The sequence below is a fragment of the Pseudozyma flocculosa genome (genome assembly GCF_000417875.1).
Source record: "Pseudozyma flocculosa PF-1 unplaced genomic scaffold scaffold00013, whole genome shotgun sequence".
NCBI classification, from domain to species: Eukaryota; Fungi; Basidiomycota; class Ustilaginomycetes; order Ustilaginales; family Ustilaginaceae; genus Pseudozyma; species Pseudozyma flocculosa.
Window position 1 is genome coordinate 212,598 of NW_006920881.1, and position 18,561 is coordinate 231,158.

At 63.8% G+C, this 18,561-nt stretch overlaps 8 protein-coding genes across 8 annotated transcripts; 3 read left to right on the top strand and 5 right to left on the bottom strand.

Moving 5' to 3' along the window:
* Positions 1–1,487: 1,487 nt before the first annotated feature.
* PFL1_04075 (uncharacterized protein) lies at positions 1,488–2,852 on the bottom strand (the record flags this gene model as incomplete). The annotated part of the gene is made up of 1 exon (XM_007881599.1): positions 1,488–2,852. One exon carries the CDS (start codon positions 2,850–2,852, stop codon positions 1,488–1,490), a length of 1,365 nt encoding a protein of 454 aa, XP_007879790.1.
* Positions 2,853–3,297: 445 nt separating this feature from the next.
* Positions 3,298–3,684, bottom strand: PFL1_04076 (uncharacterized protein; the record flags this gene model as incomplete). Its single annotated transcript, XM_007881600.1, has 1 exon — positions 3,298–3,684. One exon carries the CDS (start codon positions 3,682–3,684, stop codon positions 3,298–3,300), a length of 387 nt encoding a protein of 128 aa, XP_007879791.1.
* Positions 3,685–5,432: 1,748 nt separating this feature from the next.
* On the top strand, positions 5,433–9,861 carry PFL1_04077 (uncharacterized protein; the record flags this gene model as incomplete). The annotated part of the gene is made up of 5 exons (XM_007881601.1): positions 5,433–8,303; positions 8,418–8,805; positions 8,921–9,057; positions 9,162–9,261; positions 9,374–9,861. The coding sequence occupies 5 exons, from the start codon at positions 5,433–5,435 to the stop codon at positions 9,859–9,861; spliced, it is 3,984 nt and encodes a 1,327-aa protein (XP_007879792.1).
* A 156-nt stretch (positions 9,862–10,017) lies between these two features.
* Positions 10,018–11,115, bottom strand: PFL1_04078 (uncharacterized protein; the record flags this gene model as incomplete). The annotated part of the gene is made up of 4 exons (XM_007881602.1): positions 10,018–10,151; positions 10,251–10,311; positions 10,425–10,801; positions 10,914–11,115. The coding sequence occupies 4 exons, from the start codon at positions 11,113–11,115 to the stop codon at positions 10,018–10,020; spliced, it is 774 nt and encodes a 257-aa protein (XP_007879793.1).
* Positions 11,116–11,581: 466 nt separating this feature from the next.
* On the bottom strand, positions 11,582–13,415 carry PFL1_04079 (uncharacterized protein; the record flags this gene model as incomplete). Its single annotated transcript, XM_007881603.1, has 2 exons — positions 11,582–12,109; positions 12,225–13,415. The coding sequence occupies 2 exons, from the start codon at positions 13,413–13,415 to the stop codon at positions 11,582–11,584; spliced, it is 1,719 nt and encodes a 572-aa protein (XP_007879794.1).
* A 1,037-nt stretch (positions 13,416–14,452) lies between these two features.
* On the top strand, positions 14,453–15,701 carry PFL1_04080 (uncharacterized protein; the record flags this gene model as incomplete). Its single annotated transcript, XM_007881604.1, has 4 exons — positions 14,453–14,687; positions 14,808–15,170; positions 15,286–15,556; positions 15,653–15,701. 4 exons carry the CDS (start codon positions 14,453–14,455, stop codon positions 15,699–15,701), a joined length of 918 nt encoding a protein of 305 aa, XP_007879795.1.
* An 899-nt stretch (positions 15,702–16,600) lies between these two features.
* Positions 16,601–17,305, top strand: PFL1_04081 (uncharacterized protein; the record flags this gene model as incomplete). Its single annotated transcript, XM_007881605.1, has 1 exon — positions 16,601–17,305. One exon carries the CDS (start codon positions 16,601–16,603, stop codon positions 17,303–17,305), a length of 705 nt encoding a protein of 234 aa, XP_007879796.1.
* Positions 17,306–17,481: 176 nt separating this feature from the next.
* On the bottom strand, positions 17,482–18,474 carry PFL1_04082 (uncharacterized protein; the record flags this gene model as incomplete). Its single annotated transcript, XM_007881606.1, has 5 exons — positions 17,482–17,541; positions 17,667–17,808; positions 18,073–18,222; positions 18,350–18,362; positions 18,462–18,474. 5 exons carry the CDS (start codon positions 18,472–18,474, stop codon positions 17,482–17,484), a joined length of 378 nt encoding a protein of 125 aa, XP_007879797.1.
* Between the last annotated feature and the right edge of the window lie 87 nt (positions 18,475–18,561).

Consider the following 18,561-nt stretch of genomic DNA (forward strand, 5'->3'; position numbering starts at 1 on the left):
GGCTCCACGATCGTCATCCGATCCGATCCAACTCGATGGTGATCATGCCCACATCGGAATGACCAGGCCCTGGCTGCAACCGCACCATCGTAGAGATACAGAGTAGTGGCCCGCTCACCCCGCCTCCCGGGTGCGGTCGGGTAGGTCGAGCGACCAACATTCCTCGGCACGTCGCGCACACCTGCGCACTGTCCTGGTCCCAGCCTACCGGTAGCACGCACGCACGGGCGATGATCGAACGAGAACGGGACCCTCTGAAGTGTACCAGCAGGCTCTGTAGCTCACCTCTGTGCACAACATGCGTCTGTTTGCAATTCGAGACCGAGAGCAGGCTGGCCAGGCAGGAAGGCGTGCGAGGGCGCACGCGCGCGTGTGCGTGTGTGTGCGCAAGAGGGTCTCTCTCGTCAGCTGACTGACATGAGACCTTGATCCCTGCCCCGCCCGTGTCGTACCCGTTCCGAAGCCCATTCTCCCTCGCCCCACGGCGAGGTCGGTGTCGAAGATTGCGGTGGGGGAACTAGGTTAGGGACTAGCAGATAAGGATTGGAATGCCGCCCAGGGACTTCCTCGTCCTCGACTTCGTGTCCCTCTCTGCTGTTCGATCATCATCCTTCTCCCCTCCGTCTCTATGTTGTCGCAAACCGCAAGGCTTGCTGCTGTACTTTGATCCTTGATGGCAACTCCGCGCAAAGGAAGAGCACAGGGGACGATCTCCAGGCCCACGGCCGCCGTGCGTGGATCAGAGACGCCATTCCCCCTTGCGTCCATCCACGTACACTCATTTACCGGCTGCTCGTAAGGATCAGACTACCCGCTGAGGAAATGGAGAGTCCCACGTCGAAACGACGGGGTGGGCTACGCGAGCCGCTGATTCGATCAGGACGACGCGCGTATGCAGTACGAGCGAGGATCGTGGATGTGCGGGAGAAAGGCAAACGTCCACCCTGGACAGTACCGATCACGGTACGAGCGAGGAAGAGGACAGGGCAGGGCAGGTGAAGGATTGAATGGCTGGCGAGTCATGGCTACGACCTGTAGCCCGCCTTGCCTTTAGTATGGGACGACCAGAGATGGTTGGTGGGGTAGAGAGGGAGACAGTTAGCCCGACAGGGCGAGGCGAGGGGCTGAGTGGGTCGATAGGATAGGAATTCCCCAGGACGGTACGGGCCGACCGATCGAGATGCAATGAATGACATGGAATGGCGATAAGACGAACGAAGATCAAGGAGCGACAAAGAATAGATGACTTGTACCGTTACTGAAGCCAGTGAGGCCGTTGGAAAGAGAGAATGGCACGAGTGAGGGAAGACAGACTGGACCGGCCAGTCACGAGTCCCTACCTCGCCGTGACGACGACGACGTCGACGTCCACGGCATGCGCGCGCGGCCCGTTTGCACACGACCGGCGTGTGTGATTCTCGGGCCCGCTGAACGATTGCCTGCCTGCTGCTCGGCCGACGAGGGCGATACCCGACGAGCGCGGTGACCTAGGACGACTTGGCAAAGTTGACGCCGCTAAAGACCATGTTCTGACCGATGGCGGCGTATCCGCCCTGGCTCTCGATGATCTCTCCGTCGGCGCTCGTCATACGGAAGGCGAACTTGTCGTTGGGCCCGCAGCCGGGCGCCTCAAAGAAGCTGTTGTCGCGGTGGTTGGCCTTGGTCCACTGCGAGCTGCCCTGCAGCTGGTACTCGACCTGGACGACGGGGCGGTAGGCGCCGCGCACCTGGAAGTCGCAGAAGCCCTGCGACGCGCCATTGCGCCAGCGCATCTCGAGGGCCTTGTCGCCGCCGCCCGTCCGCTGGAAGACGCCCTCGCAGCTGACGAACTTCCACTTCATCTCGAGCTCGGTGCCGTCCGTGGAGCCCGTGACGCTCTGCCACGCGTCCGGGTGCAGGTCGAGGCCGCTCTTGCACTGCTCCAGGCCCGGGCACAGGTCCATGACGATGGCGTACGTCGGGTCGGTGAGCTGCTGGCCTGCAGAGACCTGCGTGCCCTCCTCGATGGTCCACTGCGTGTTGGGCTTGAAGGTGCTGACGGGCGTGTGCTGAATCTCGACGCAGGCGCCGCACGCGAAGCCGTCGACCCAGTTGCGCTGGTTCATGGCGATGCCCGGCAGGTTGGCGTGGGGCATGTCGTCGTACATGCACGCGCCGCCCTGCCACGCACCCGGACCGCCAAAGGTGGTGCCCTTGCCGCTCCACAGCATCGAGAGCGAGAGCAGGCTCCAGTCCTGACCCGCGGGCGGGCGGCCGGACGACACCTTGCCGCGCACCGTGAGCGAGTTGGCGTTGCCTGCGAGATTCTTGTCGGGCGTGGATCCCGGCTGCAACTGCGGCTGTGTGGCGTTGCTGTTGCCGCCGCTGTTGCCGCCGCTGTTTCCCCCGCTGCTGTCGCCGCTGCTGCCGCCACTGTTGCCGCCGCTGTTGCCGCCGCTGTTGCCGCCGCTGGTGTGGTCGTGGGTGCTGCCAGTGCTATCGCTGCTGCCGCTGCTACTTCCGGTGCCAGAGTCGCCGCCGTAGTTGTCCTTGCCATTGCCTGATCCGGTCCCTTTACCGCCAGCGGCAACACCAGCCGCGACACCTCCGACTGGGGCGTTGACGGCGTCGTGCTCGCCTCCCTCCTCGGAGGGCGAGTTGGCGTTGGCGGACCTGCACTTGACGTTCTTGGACCTTCGACGCAGCAGTCCGGCCCCCTCGACGGTTTGATCCATGCCGCGGCCCAGGCGGTGATGGTGCGAGCGTCGCTGGAGGCCGTGGTGGCGGGCGCCGTCCTGAGCGGCGACCAGGCCGAGCGAGAGCGACGAGGCCACGAGGGGCAGCACGAGGATGAAGCTGAGCGAGGCCTTCATTGTTGCGCTGCTCGAGGTACAGAAACAGTACTCGGATTGTCCGTCTGGTGGGTGTCTTGCTGCGATGCAGTGAAATCAAGCAGAAATGGATCGTCGACGCCGGGTCGATGATTGCGAAAGCAGAGGAGAGAGCAGGTGACCGTCGACGCACAGTGCCGGACTGTATCGAGGGATGGGAAATGAGCAGGGTGGGTAGAGGGAGAGAGATGGACAGAGAGAAGGGGGGGGGGGGGTAAAGTACCCTCGCAGAGACGATGGAGAGATGGAGATGAGGGCGATGGGGCGACCGGGATGGGGGCGGCTGTCGGGGGCTTGCTTTATACGCTTTGTCGGTGTCGACATCGAGCAAGGCAGGGGGGGGCCCATCATGGAGCGACTCGAGCGAGTCGCAGCGGGAAGTGGGCGCAATGGCGCAGGAGCAAGTTGGCTGCCGGTGGGAGGACCCTTACGACGACGACGAGGTACGGAGAGGCACAAGCAGGAGCCGTTGCAACGCGTGCATCGTGAAGCAACGGACAGCAGCCGTGGGCCTCGCGGCGGCGTAGACTGGCAGCGGGAGGATTGCCGGACAATAGGAATCGCGGTTGCCACCGACTGCGCGCCGCAGCATCGTGGCCGGTGGCGGCTTGCACGACCCACCCGCTCGCCGTTCAGACGGGATACAAGCTCGGGGCTGGGTCAAGGGGCGTCGCGGCAGCCGCAGCAACATCGATATCATCATCGTCAGCAGCACTGTGGCTGTTGTCAACGGCGCGTGGCCACGGGAACGAGATGGCACCGAGGGCAGCCACGGCGACGGGCGGGTCAGGCCGAGGAGCGAAGCTTGAGCCATACCGGCGGTCAAAGTCAGGTAGTGCGACCTCGCTCGGAATAGGCAGTACGTCTTTGACCGTGCGAGTCGGAGGTCATCGTCCGAGGTGTGGCTGCGGTGCGTGCGCTAGGGTCGGGGCCAATGCTGTCCGGGCGACGACGCCGCGAGGCGGGTGATCCGATGCAAGCCAAGGCATGCAGAGCTCGGTGAGGTGCGGGCAGGCAGCGGCGGCGGCGGCGGCGACGGCGGCGGTGTGACAGGCCAACCTGTCGGGGCGGGCGCCGACGTGAGCAAGACGGGGACCGGCACGGACCGAACGGGAGCGATGCGAGGGCGAGCGGACGGCACGCGCAACCGGTCGTCGGTGCGTTACGAGGCGACGCCTGCGGTGGGGGTGGGTTGCGCTGATTGCAGATGCGTGGCTGCACGGGTTGAGCGGTGGTTGCCCGGTCGCTGTCGTCGTCGCATGGATGTCGTTACGTTTTGGTGGCTGTCGGTGGCGATGCTATCGGCTGACAAGGCGACAAGGGGTCGTGAAATGGGGAAAGACGAGGGGAGCTGCACGTCTTGTCAACATGGCCGCAAACCGGTTGGGCCGTGGCTGGGCATGCACCGGCGCAGGTCCGACTGTCGGCTTGACTGTCATGGTCTACATATCTAGCCCCGGCGAACTAGTGAAAGAAGAACAGGGAGGCCACCTTAACTAAACCTAATGAAATGTAAGAATACAGTCAGATGCAATATGAAAGACTGACAGAGCACCAAGATGGTGGTGTTGCGAGACTGTCTGCTGCAAGAGAACAGCAGATTTTGACCTTTTCAGAGCATTTTCAGCACTTTACCCCACAGATCCCCAGCTTGCACCACAAAAAGCCCTGCAACCTTGCTCATCTGCTAGTGATGATTCTCAGGCTTGCAAAGATGCTTGGAGCAGCCTGATTAGAGCCCTGCAAGGCAGTATGCGTGGGTAGAATGTCGGATCCCAACAATTTTTGAGCATTTTCAGCACTTTGCCCAACAAATCTCCCCACCTGCCCTGTGAAAGACTCTGCAAGCTTGCTCATCTGCTAGTCCTGATGCTCAGGCATGCGCAGATGCAAAGATTGGCCAGAAGATGGCCTTGCAAGGCTGTCTGCTGCAGGTGAACAATAGTTTCTATATTTTCTACCCAAAAAGCCCTATCGTGCCATCTCGTTGTTTTGAAGAACAGCTCCGGACACTCTGGATGGCTTATATTGCAGCCCTGAGCAAGCCCTGAGTTTGAATCTGCATTGCAGGTGCCTTCAACACCAACTTTGTGCAGCAGGAGCCCTTGTAGAGCAGATAGAAAGTCAATATTGTTGGGGTTCTGCCACAGTTCACCCCAAATCCCCATATCCTTCCACAAAAGGGCCCTGGTAGCTTGCAAGCTTTGTACCAAAGCGGATCTGTGGGGTTGGAGCTGCTCAGACTGCTGGTCAAAGTCGCGAAGCGGTGGCTGCGCACTGACCCACGCCCAAGCGAGGATCGCGGCAGCCAGCTCCACTTATGCGGGAAGGGCCAGTGAGGGTCCCCGCTCGCCGCTTCGACCCTTCCCATCCTCCATCACCAACCCTGGCCTCTCCTTGCTATACACCTCGCTCCAGGTCTCCTTCGCATCAAATCCTTGCGAAGAGTTCGGACGCCGCCGCCACCGTCTCCACCCGCGCCGCTGCTTGGCCACCGACACAGCACACCAGACATTTCCTCGACGACGGACGGCATGCCGAGCCTCGGTGCCTCTGCCGCCAATGTCGTCGCCCGAGGAGGCGCTGGCCCTCACCAGGGAGCTTGAGAAGCGCCAGGCCACCAACCACTTTCCAACGCTCGCCACACGATCTGGCGCGAAGCGAGACAGGCCCTCTCTCGGCAGCTCCCTCTCCGACGGCAGCCACGTCAGCAAGGGTCACACCGAGGCAGGCAAGACGACAGCCGATCGACATGGAGACGAAGCAGAGGCACAGCGCTCTGACGCGCAGGTCGAGGTCGACGACGACCTGAGAGCCTTTCTCGATCGCCAGAACGATCAACAAGAGGTACCACAGGATCAAGCGGATGCCGTGGAAGAGAACGGGACAGACGACGCAGCGCTCTCCCCGGATGCCCCCGGCGATGATGTCGAGCTGGAGCTGGAAATGGACTATGACACCCAGACTGCGATCAACGAGGACCGAACAGGCTCGGAGGATCGCATCGACACTGTGCTCGCGACATCCCCAACAAAGCACACGCGACCACCAAGGTGGCAATCGTCTACAGCCTCGGAACAGGCCGCCGCCCCGACATCGGCAGCAACGCACAAGCGGAGGGCTCTCCACCGTGCTGGCAGCAGCACTGCTTCCGCCTCCAAGAAGCGGATGACCGTGCTGATGGATGAAGAGATGCCCGGAGATGGCCTGTTGACCGGGGCGTCCGAGACGGACGAAGACGCGCTCGACGAGGAAGACGAGGCAACGGACGAGGATTTCGACGAGGACCTGGAGGACGACGATGGTCCCCACGCAGAAGGTGACGATGACCACACCATCGGCGCCCGGCCGAGCCGCGCGGCAACAATACCAAAGCCGGCGACCGACGGCAGGCGTCGGTCTTCCCAGCTCGACAGTCCGGCGACCATCGCGCGCAGCAAGGATGCAGATGAGACAGAAGACCTTCGATCCATCGCCGAGGACGCCAAGCAGCCTGGCTCCGAAGAGGAGGAAGGCAGTGCCGGCGACGAAGAAAAGGATGAATCGGAAGAGGAGTCAGACGTCGAAGACGACGACGACTCGGACGAGGAAGTCGAGCCGTCCCTCAAGTACGCCCGGGTCAAGGGCAGCGCATCCGACATCCTCGCCAAGGACAGTGCCAGCGCGTTCGCCGTTTCGCCGCGCTTCCTGGCGCTCGGCACCCACGGCGGCATGGTCTACATCCTCGACGTCGAGGGCAATCTGATCAAGGGCTTCCGCTCCCACACGGCCAGCATCCTCGCCATCGACATCGACACCACCTGCGAGTTTGTCGCGAGCGCCAGCATGGACGGCATGGTGTCGGTCTCGGCGCTCTCGACGTCGGAGCAGTACGTCTTCGACTTCAAGCGGCCGATGCGCTGCATCTCGCTCGAGCCCAACTTTGGCCGCAAGAGCACGCGCGCGCTCGTCTGCGGCGGCATGGCTGGCGCCCTGGTCCAGCGCGAAAAGAGCTGGTTCGGCCACAAAGAGGTGGTGCTGCACGCCGGCGAGGGCCCCATCTACACGACCCAGTGGCGCTCCAACCTGATCGCGTGGGCCAACGACCGCGGCGTTCGCATCTACGACACCAACACGCATCAGCGCATCAGCTTCATCTCGGCACCAAGCGCCGACGTCCGGGCTGACCTGCACCGCTGCAGCCTCTACTGGCAGGATGACCGCACGCTGCTGGTCGCCTGGGCCGACCACATCAAGATCGCCAAGGTCAAGGAGCGGAAGCCGGCCCAGACGTCGGCCCTGGGCTCGCAGCAGCCGCAGTTCTACGTCGAGATCTCGGCCATCTTCAAATTGGACTGCATGATCAGCGGCATCGCGCCCTACGGCCTCGACTACCTCGTGCTGGCCTACATCACCGACGACGAGGACGGTGCCGACGGATCCGGGTTCAGCGACCATCGCGACGTCCAGAAGCGGGGCGCAGCCCTTCGGCCCGAGCTCCGCATCATCAGCCGAGCCGGCGAGGAGCTCAGCAGCGACGTGCTTAGCCTCAACGGCTTTTCGCGCTTCCAGTGCAACGACTACCTGCTGGTGCCGTCCGAGGAGGCGCGCGCCTACAGCGCCGCGCTCATGGCCAAGAAGCGAGTCAAGAGCGACCCAGAGGCCAGCACCTACTACGTCATAAGCCCGAAGGATGTTGTCGTGTCGAGGCCGCGCGACGACCGCGACCACGTCGAGTGGCTGCTCGACCGGAGAAAGTACGAGGCGGCGCTGGTCAAGGTCGAGGCCATGGGCAAGACGGCGGCCAAGGAGAACGGCTTCGACGCCGAGGAGATTGGCAAAAAGTACCTCAACTGGCTCGTCGACGAGGACCGCTTCGACCAGGCGGCCAAGGTGGCGTCCAAGATCCTCGGGCGCAACGTCCAGGCGTGGGAGGACTGGATCTTCCTCTTTGTCGAAAAGGGCAGGCTGGGCACCGCGATCCCCTTTATCCCCACGAGCGACCCGACGCTGAGCGGGCTCGTGTACGACATGATCCTGGCCCACTTCCTCCAACACGATCCCAAGATGCTGCTCGAGACCATCCGCGAGTGGCCCGCCGAGATCTACAGCACCCAGGCCGTCGTGCTCGCCATCGAGGACCGGCTGTCGCGTGAAAGGTCGAGCACGCTGCTCATGGAGTGCCTGGCCGAGCTCTTTATCCGCAACCGGCAGCCAAGCAAGGCCCTGCCGTACTTTCTGCGGCTGCGCAGGCCCAACGTGTTCGACCTCATCCGTGACAACAACCTCTTCACGGCGGTGCAGGACCAGGCGCTGCTGCTCATCGAGTTCGAGGAGGACATCCGCAGCCGCAACGAGAAGGACGAGCAGGGTCAGCAGAAGAGGAGCGTCGCGCCGGCATCGAAGCACGGCGCGGCCATTGAGCTCCTCGTCGACCACACGCACTCGATCCCCGTGAGTGGCAGCGAAGCCTGGCCCTTCTGACGGACCCGATTGCACAGAGAGCTGATGAGCTGCCCCCGTACACGGTCTCCCTTCTGCCCCCTGCCATCCCTGCCACGGAAACAGATCCATCGCGTCATCAAGCAGCTCGAGAGCGAGCCTCGGTTCCTCTACATGTACCTCGACGCCCTGTTCGACCGGGACCCGCAGCAAGTGACGAGCCTTTCGGACCTGCAGGTGAAGCTGTACGCCGAGTACGAGTACCCCAAGCTGATGGCCTACCTGCGCGCCATGAGCAGCTTCTACTCGTTCGAGCGCGCCTTTAACATCTGCAAGGAGCACGACTTTGTGCCCGAGATGGTCTTTCTGCTCGGCCGCGTCGGCGACAACAAGCGGGCGCTCAGCCTCATCATCGAGAGGCTGAACGACGTCGAACGCGCCATCGACTTTGCAAAGGAGCAGAACGACGACGACCTCTGGGAGGATCTGCTGCGGTACTCGGAGACCAAGCCCGGTGAGTCCGCTCTGCGCTGCAGTGCAGAAGGTGGCGGTAACAAGGCAGAGAGGGGGCTGTAGAGGTCCCGACTCTGACCGCTTCGTCGACCCGTCACCGGCCGCGTCCTATTCAGCCTTCATCCGCGGCCTGCTCGAGAACGTCGGCGCCGAGATTGATCCGATCCGCCTGATTCGACGCATCAAGAACGGCCTCGAGATCCCCGGCCTCAAGGCTGCGCTGATCAAGATCCTGCATGACTTCAGCCTCCAGGTGAGCCGTCTCCGGCCTTGGGCGAACGAAGTAGCTTGATTAAGACGCATTGTTCCGACTGACAAAGCCACCCATGCCTTGCACACCTCGCCGCCTGGCTGCAGATTTCGCTCCTCGAGGGATGCGACGCGATCCTCAGCCACGACAACCGCCTGCTCTCGAACGAGCTGCAGCGCGGACAGGAGTACGCGCAATACTGCGACGGTGAGTCGCCGCTCATGCCGGTCCGAGAAGAGCGGATGCGCCGCGTGCAGGGATGCTGACCTCGTGCTCATCATCTCGCTGCACCTCCGACTCCACGGCCGACGATTTGCAGGCGACACACGTTGCGTCACCTGCAAGCTTCCCCTGCTGCCCAAGCCGGCATCCATCGTCAACGGCCTCGCTGCGTCCGTACGCGCACCCGCGCCAGCAGCAGCAGCCGGCGCGTCGCCGCAGAGCAAGACGATCATCTACCTGTGCGGCCACGCGCACCACCTGCACTGCCTGGTGCCGCCCGCCAACATCCCGACGATCAAGGAGCGCAGCGTCCCGCTCGACCTCAAGGCCACCTCGACGCAGGCGTTCGCCGCCAGCCCCAATGTGCGCAAGCGGTGGAGCCACCTCGACTCGCGCGCCGCCTCGACCGTCGACGCCATCTCGCCCGTCGAGCTGCTCGGGTACGGGCCGCAGCTGAGGGCCGAGGAACGCCAGCGCGCGTTTGAGGAGAGACTGAGGTACGAGAGCCGGCTGCGCGTCCTCCTGCGCAAGGGCTGTCCCGCCTGCCGGAAAGAGATGCTGGCGGCTAGCGAGTTGGCCGTCTGACGGATCGAGGAAAGGAGTGGGGTTCTGCAAGTGCGGCTGCTGTATCGTGTAATGCCGGGTGCGTTCCGTGTCGGAGCCGTCTCTGTGCCTCTCGGGCGCCTGTCAAGTGCTCTATAGGCCTTCCTTCGAGGGGAGAAGTGGAGGACGGGACCTCGATCAAGGTCTCGAGACGCCCGCTGCGCTCGCGACGGCAGCGGGCGTGTCGCGGCCGAGCCACATTGCGCGTTCCCTGTCGCCCTCTGGACCGGGAGGCGGCGAGGGCTGGAAAAAGCGACAGCGGGACTTGAAGGCTGACGTGGGGGGGGGGGGGGGTTAGGTTCGATGCGGGGTTTTGAGTGAGGGTCTAGTCGAGGAGGGCAAAGACGAGGGAGGGGGGAGCGCCGTCTCACCTTCGAGGGATCGCTTGCGGATGATGGATTCTACGGCCAACTCGTTGCGCATCTGTCTCGTCTGTCGGCGGGCGAGGGAGGGGGGGTGGCGCAAGAGGGGAGCGTCGACCGTCAGCTCTCGGACCACCGGTCGGCAAGGCAGCATCGGGGCCCTGCAACGGGCCATTGACCTACCAAGAACTCGCTCTGATCCTCTCCCCTCCCCCACCTCGCCTGCGTCGGCGTCGGCGTGTAGTCGGCATCGAGCTTGCTTTCGGTTCCCGAGGGTCTGGGGCCTCGGGCCTGGTCGGCCACGCCGATGCAGTACCGGACTACGTCCTCCCTCCCCTTCCAGACGTCGAGGAGCTCCTTCCAGAACTGGGCGCACGCCTGCTCGGGCACGGTCGAGTACGTGCTCTGGCCCAAGTCGGCGGCGTTGGACGCCGAGAGGGGCGACGACGACGAGAGGAGCGAGGGGGAAGAGAGGTACCCCTGATCCCGCGAGCGCGCCAGATGCCGGTTGAGCCGCGTCGTGATCGTATCGTCTACCTGTCGATGCTGTCTGAGAAGATCTAGAGGTGGGTCGAGAAGGGAGGGAGGGGTGGTCGTGGGGAGGGCGAGATGGCCGGCAAATGTTAGCCGGGTCGCTCGCTGCTGCGTGCCAAGGTGCCGGGAGGGGCGCACCTTTGAACTCGACGATTGCGAGGCACGTGTTGGGCGTGAGGTTCTTGACGTTGGTCGGCGTCGGGGGCACATCGAGTGCTGCCGAGCCTAGCGGGATTTGACCGCCGCTGGACAGGTCGGAAGGCGATGGCGCCGTGGCGGGTCCTGGGTGGGAGCGGGACGACGACGCCGCTGCGGCCATGTTGGGCGAGTACCACGACATGGATGCGTGCACGACTGCGGGGCGGGGAGGGTGAAGGGTCGAGGAGTGCGTTGGCTCGCTTCAGGAAGATGGTGATGGTGGCGAGGACGAGGGGCGAGCAAAGGGGGGAGGCGGTCGTGGCGGCTGAGTAAGACGGTGTTGGGAGGACAGGCGGGCGGGTCGGAGGGTGGCAAGTGCGCAGCGCAGCGCGGCGCGGCGCGGCCCAAAACGAAGAAGCAACGAAGACGAGGGAAAAGGGCCAAGCCGACAAGGGGACCGTGTGGAGGCCCACCGCCGGAAGTCGGGGGAGGGGGGGCGCAGACGGACACGCTGGGCAGCGCCACCAACAGCAAGCAGCCTTGCCGTCGCCGAGGCTGGGCTACACCCCTGCCTGCCTTCTACTCTGCCCCCTCTTCTCCCCGGTCACACATCTCACCCGCAAAGACGACAACGACAAGCAATGCATTCATCCACGGCGGCCCGGCATCTACACCTGGATGTACTTGTACGGGTTGAGGATCTTCTTGGGGTCAAACAGGTCCTTGATCCGCTTCATGTACTCGATCGACGTGGCGTCCTTCGAGTAGCCAATCTTCTGCGCCTTCATCAGGCCCAGGCCGTGCTCGGCCGAAATCGAGCCCTTGACCTTGGACGTCCACTCGTAGATGTACGGCTCAATGATGGCCTCGGTCGCCGCGTCGTAGTCCTTGGCCACAATGTTGATGTGCAGGTTGCCATCGCCAATGTGGCCGTAGCCGCAGACGGCCTCGACGGCCTTGTCGGCGCCCAGCGCCCCCTGCTCGTCGATCCGCTTGCGCATGTCGAGCACCAGGTCGTACATCTTGTCCACCGGCATGCTCAGGTCGTACTTGAACACCTTGCCCATCTTGCCCGCCGCCTCCGGGATCGACTCGCGCAGCGCCCACAGCGACTGCAGCTGCGTCTCGTCCTGCGCCAGCACCCCGTCCGAGATCAACCCGCTCTCGAGCAGGTCCTCGAGCAGCACTTGCAGTTTCTGCGGTCAGTCAAGGGGGGGGCGGGTGTCGCCGCAGCGGGGGCAGAGGTTCATGTCAGCCGATGTGAACGTGCGCGTGCGCGGGCTCGACCACGGGTGCCACCGGGATCCTCACCTCGTCGTCGTGGTCCTTGTTGCTGCCGCTCGTCTCGATGAGGACGTAGAAGGGATGCCTCGCCTCAAACGGGTCGCGCACGCCTGCGGTGGCGTGGCCCTGCACCACCTCAAACGACTGCTGGTCGAAAAACTCAAACGCCGACAGGATCTCGCCGCAGTGCTTCTTGACCTGCGAAAACGTCTTCTGCACGTCCTCGTACGAGTCGAGCGCAAACACGGCCACGTTCATCGCCGAGGGTCTCCGCGGCGTCACAATCGACACGCCCGTGATAAGGCCAATGGTGCCCTCGGAGCCGATGAAGAGCTGCTTGAGGTCGAAGCCCGTGTTGTCCTTGCGCAGCGTCGAGAGGCCCTCGAGGACGGTGCCGTCGGGGAGCACCACCTCGAGACCCAGCACGTTGCCGTGGAGCGAGCCGTACCGGAGGAAGCGGAGACCGCCGGCGTTGGTGGCGACGTTGCCGCCAATGTGGCACGAGCCCTTGGCGCCGAGGTCGAGCGGCATCATGTACCCCTTCTCGGCGATGTGGTTGTCGAGCGCCTCGAGGATGCAGCCGGCGTCGCAGACGAGGGTGCCCGAGATTTCGTCGAAGCTGCGGATCCGGTTGAGGCCGCCGAGGTTGACGACGACCTCGTCAAAGACGGGCACGCCTCCGCCGACGAGGCCCGTGTTGCCGCCCTGGGGCACGACGGCGAGGTTGCGCTCGTAGCAGTGCTTCATGATCCTAGAGACCTCGTCGGTCGTCTTTGGCTTGAGCACGAGCTGGCTCTTGCCGTGGTACTTGTTCATCCAGTCGTTGTTGTACATATCGAGCTCAGACGAGTCGACGGTCTGGTAGGACGCGGCCGACGACGACGACGACGACGACGACGACGACGACGAGGCGTCGGGCGAGACGGTGGTGAGGATCGACGAGGGCGACGAGACAATCTTGGCAAATGCCTCGACGTCGGCCGGGGTGAGGGTGGCGTAGGCGTCGCTGCGGGAGGGTGCAGCGTAGTTTCTGACCTGCGTCGTCTTTTCGTACCGGTGCGTGTAGGAGGGCGAAGCGGCGACGGGGCGTCGGAGCGATGTGGCGGGAACGGTGAGGAGCCTCTTTGCGACGCTGAACGGGGCGGCGGAGGCATGGGCGTCTGCGCACGCCTGCCTGAGGGCGCGAGCGGCGAAGCGGGTCCTCGAGGTGGCGAGCATCGTTGGCGGCGGACAGCGGGTGGAAGGAAGTCGGTCGCGATAGGGGTTCGGAAGGGAGTGGAAGATGTGGTGGTGGGTCGACGAGATCCATCAATGAAGCGCCACGCGAGCTGCCTCTCTCTGCGTGGTCAGACAGGCCAGGCGGCCTGGCCGAAGCGAGAGCCCCATCGCTGGCCGGGGAAACGCCGAGTGACTCGGCGATCCGCCCGTCGTTGGTGGGACAGGGCTTGTACGACGCCGGCCGGCATCTTCCTACGCCGTCGAGATCTGCATCGGGTGAGATGCGTGTCCGATGAGCTGGTGGCTGATGCCCCGATCTGGCCTGAGAGTGAGTTCGCGTTTGGGCGGTCGGTGGCTAGGGCAGGCAGGCCAGAAAAACTTTCCAGCCAGGACACCTTTCCCCGCCTGACCCTGGGCTGGCCGTTGCTGGGCTGGGCTGGGCTGGGCTGGGCTGGCTGGGCTGGGCTGGCCCGGATCCCGGGCTCCACACGCGACCGCCTGCAGCCCCGGGGAGGCAGGCAAGGGTAGCCTCGCCGCCACCCGCCGTTGCTGTCATCGGACGTCAGCCCTCGACCACCATCACGCCTTACCCTGACTCCCTGCCATCTCATCACGCACCTTCCTCCGCTCCTCTCTTGAACTCGCACTGGACGTCGCCGTCACATCCTAGCGCATCTCTGCTTCCAACGACGCCAGTCCTGCTCGCCCCGTTCCTCTGATAGGCCACCGACTCTGGCCATCCACCGCCAAAAGGTCCGCACCTCCAACGGTCCAGACCCTCCTGGCTCTTGCCTCTCGATCTCTTCGCTCCACGATCTCGTCAGAAACACTGTCAACGATATCATAGCGAGCTATCGCTCGGACGTCTCTCTCCGTCGCTCGGCCAGTCGCCACACCTTATCGTCTTCGGACCCGCACCGCGCGCACCTCTGCACATTCCGGCCTCGCGCTCCGAGCCTCCAGCTGCCCGTGCGTCCTAGCGCGCACGTCCGGACGGCCCCTTGGCCATCTCCGCCCTTTGCTCTCCTGCACGCACCATGGTCAGCGACCTCGACCGCCAAATAGAACAGCTCAAGCGATGCCAGCCTCTGTCCGAGTCCCAGGTCAAGGAGCTCTGCCTCAAGGCGAGAGAGATTCTCATCGAGGAGGGCAACGTCCAGCACGTCGATGCGCCCGTCACCATCTGCGGTGACATACATGGCCAGTTCTTTGACCTCATGGAGCTCTTCAAACACGGCGGGATGTGTCCAGAGACAAACTACCTCTTTATGGGTGAGCCGAGCCGGGTCGCCCCTTCATCCTCGACGGGAGCGCGACGGCAGCGCTGACACGATTCCCTCGCTCTGTCTTTGCCTACCCTTGCTCTCTTTGGTTCGTTCCACGGCAACTCAGGCGACTTTGTCGATCGCGGCTTCTACTCGGTCGAGACCTTCCTGCTGCTGCTTGCCCTCAAGGTGCGCTACCCGGATCGAATCACGCTGATCCGCGGCAATCACGAGTCGCGGCAGATCACCCAGGTCTATGGCTTCTACGACGAGTGCGCGAGAAAGTACGGCAGCGTCAACGTGTGGCGCTACTGCTGCGAGGTGTTCGACTACCTTGCCCTGGGCGCCGTCGTCGATGGCCGAGTCTTTTGCGTCCACGGAGGGCTCAGCCCCAACATCGAGTCGCTCGATGAGATCAGGGCCATCGACAGGAAGCAAGAGGTGCCTCACGACGGCGCCATGTGCGATCTGCTCTGGTCCGATCCGGATGGTGAGTGGCGGGCGGAGGGCCCTTCGGTCCGCTGGATGCCGGCCTCTCCTCGACACCGATGATCTGACCGCCTCGGCCTCGTCCTGCCCCTCTTTTGCGCCGGCGCTGCCACCAGACATCACCGGATGGGGTATGTCGCCCAGAGGAGCCGGCTACCTGTTTGGAAGCGATGTGGTGGCCAAGTTTGCGCACACCAACGACCTCGACCTGGTCGCCCGGGCGCACCAGCTCGTCCTGGAAGGCTACAAGCTGATGTTCGACCAGACGATTGTGACGGTCTGGTCGGCGCCCAACTACTGTTACCGCTGCGGCAACGTCGCCTCCATCCTCAAGCTCGACGATGCGCTCAACCAAAAGTACGAGACCTTTGATGCCGCTGCACAGGAGTGAGTCTCGTCTTGTCATCGCACGGCACCGTCGCGTCCGTGACCTGCAGCAGCAACGCATGCTGACTCTGTTTCGACCTCCTTGTCTGTCTGCAGAGCGCACGGCGTCCCGGCAAAACGACCGGCTCCAGAGTACTTCTTGTAGTCTCGGCCACCGTCCCCCCCGCTGCCTCAGTCGCCTCGCACCCTGCTCTACTATACCACGCTTCCAACCTCGGCTCGTCGTCACCCGTTGCTCTCGCAAGCTTTCCTCCAGCCACCCTTCCTTCCTTCCTTCCTCCTCCGCCTCCTGCCCATGTACCCCGCGTCGGCATGTATCGCCCGCCACACGCTTTGGCCGGCTTGTACTTTTATCTCTCCATACGACATCATGTCTAGAACATCGCCGCACCAGGGCGGCTGCCCTGCCTGGCTGCGACGCAAGGGCCGGCGCCGCCGCGTCTGTGCGGAGTGATCATTTGGGGCACGGGCGCGGCGCACACGGACGCTGCCAGCTTGGCAGGTCCGCCGTCGGTCGGTGGCGGGCGTTGACAGTGTGTGTGTGGGCAGACGCCCCAGAGGCCTTCTAGCTGGGTCGACCCGAGCCGAGTCACAAGCGGCTGGCTCATGAGCAGCGCGCTCAGGGCCGGCCTGCGCAGCGAAAGTCTCTGGCTACGCCCCGAGCCGTTCCACCTTAGTCGGATCACTTGCTGCTTGCTTGCTTGCTTCTTCCCGCCGCCCAAGCATGCTCGGCACGGTGCAGTGGGCTGGCACGGTTCGCATCGGACAACGCCGTACCTGCACCTGGACGGATGCGAGCCGCCCTGGTAGCGCTGTAATGCGTCTGCGCCGGTGGCGGAGCAGGTCATGCTCAGGAGTCTACGGACGAAAGGAACAACCAACAAGAGGCGGAGTCGCGACGGTCTCGCTCTCCTCTTGCCTCCTGCCCACTCTCCTCTTCTCGTCTTCCCTCCATCTGCCACCTCTTCTTTCGGATCCCCCTTCTTTCGCGTCGTGGTCTCGCTTCGTCGACTCGTTCCTCGCCATCTGGCCGCCGCGACCGCCATGAGCGCACCTCATCCAGATGGCGTCACGCGTCCCCTCGCGCGCGCAGAGGATGGGACGCCTTCAGACGACGGCTGCCCGCACTTCAACCTCGACAAGGCCACGAGTCAGCTCAAGGCTCTGACAGAGGCTGCGCAATTCAGCGCCGTCGACACGTTCATGCTCTACGGCCTTCTCGAGGTCCACGGCAGCCGAGCTGCCATACTCGGGAGCCGCCACGACGGCCCGTATAGCGACCCGAAGCTCGTAGGCTGCCTCGAAAAGGTCATCGCCTTCTACCGCGATTGCACCTTTGATACGGACGATGGTCTCGACATGCTCGAGGAAAGGTTCTGGCTGCCGTTCATGCCCTTCTGCAAGCCGTCCCTCTCAATGACTGCCTGGGCCATGAACGGCAAGCCAAAGACGATCGAAGACTTCCTCGGCTGCCCTGCTGCAGCTCTGATCCGTCTCGAGTCCGAGCTCATGGTCCGAGCAGAGCTCTCGCTCGGCCTGTGGGAGCACCACATCCGGCGCAACATCGAGCAACAGAGGCGGCAGGGAAGGTCGACAGTGCCAATCTGCTTGCCCTCCGAGCACCGCCATCCCTTCTGGTACCTGCTCCAGGCCGACGGCCAGGTGATGATGCCCAAGCACCCCGAAGGATACTCGCGGGCGGAGATTGCGGCCTTCATCGACTCGCATGTCCAGAAAGCCAACGCTTGACTGCGCTTTCCCAAGGCACCGCTCCGCCGTGGCGCCGCAACAGCTCGACGCCAATTACGCAAACGTCAGCCCCACCAACGCAGTCTCATCGCGGCACGGACGGCAAGCTGGTGCAAGGGATCGGTCGCAATTCTCCTTCACCCACGAGCCTGACGGCGCAGACGAGGCGCAGAAGCCTAGAGCACGACAAAGTTGGGAGCGGTGTACCTCTTGGTGTTGTAGACCGACTTGCCAGCCTGCGAGTGACAAAGCGGGAAAAGAGACGACGACGCGGGTGTCGAGGGCAGGCAAGGTCAGCGGTGTTCCTCTTCTCTTCGGTGCAGTCGTGCAACGCCTGGCGGCCGCAGCGGGTTGCACTCACCTCCCAGTCGGGCACGTCCTTCATGATCTCCTTTTCTCTTGCGAGCTGCGCCTGCTCCCTTCGGTACGCGTCGCGGTCGGCCTCGGCCATGAGCATGGGGATGAGGTGGATGCGGGACCAGGCGCGTTCCCTCTTGAGCTCTCTGTCGGTCGGACACGTGGGCGGGGATAGAGCGAGAGCGGGTCAGCCGATCTGCACGGGCGAGGAATGAGAGGGATGGCGGCTGGTCTGAGAGTGATCCTGAGCCGGCAGCACAGAGCGCAGAAGTCAAGTGCGCGTCTGGCATCTGGCGCCGGCGCAAGGTGTGCGTGCGGTCCTCCAGGCCGGCGCCTCGGAATGGGTGCGGCCGTGTCCCACGGAAAGCACCCGATGGCGCTCAGCGGTCTAGCGACAGTGCGATGCTCACCGCTGCTCGAGGTTGCCCTGTCCGACCTTGTAGAAGCCGTAGCCGCAGATGGCAAACATGGCGCCAAAGACGGCGATGCCGCTAGGGTTCTTGCCGGGAAGGTTCCTCTTGTATCGGATGGGCTGGTAGCCTCCCTGCGGAGGGAGGTCCCTGTAAATTTCGTCGCAGGAGAGCACAAGAGCGGCGTCGAGGAAGGCATGGTCAGCCAAGAACATCGCAGCGGTGCCAAGGGCGGGGGTCGAGACGAGCTCGAGGTCGAGTGAGGCGAAAGACGTACTGTCGGAAGGGCACTGCAAATCATCGAGGCCACGGTCGCAGAGGATGGGAAAGGCAGTCGTTCAGCTCCTGAGCATTGGTGCAGACGACGGCTCCGCTGAGGCGTGGCTCACCTGTTCCGCTCATGTTGTACAGGGGTCTGGTGGTGGCGTGCGACGATGGGTGATGGTGCGGGGGAGGTGGTCGAGGTGCTGTCGGCGAATGGGCCCGGCG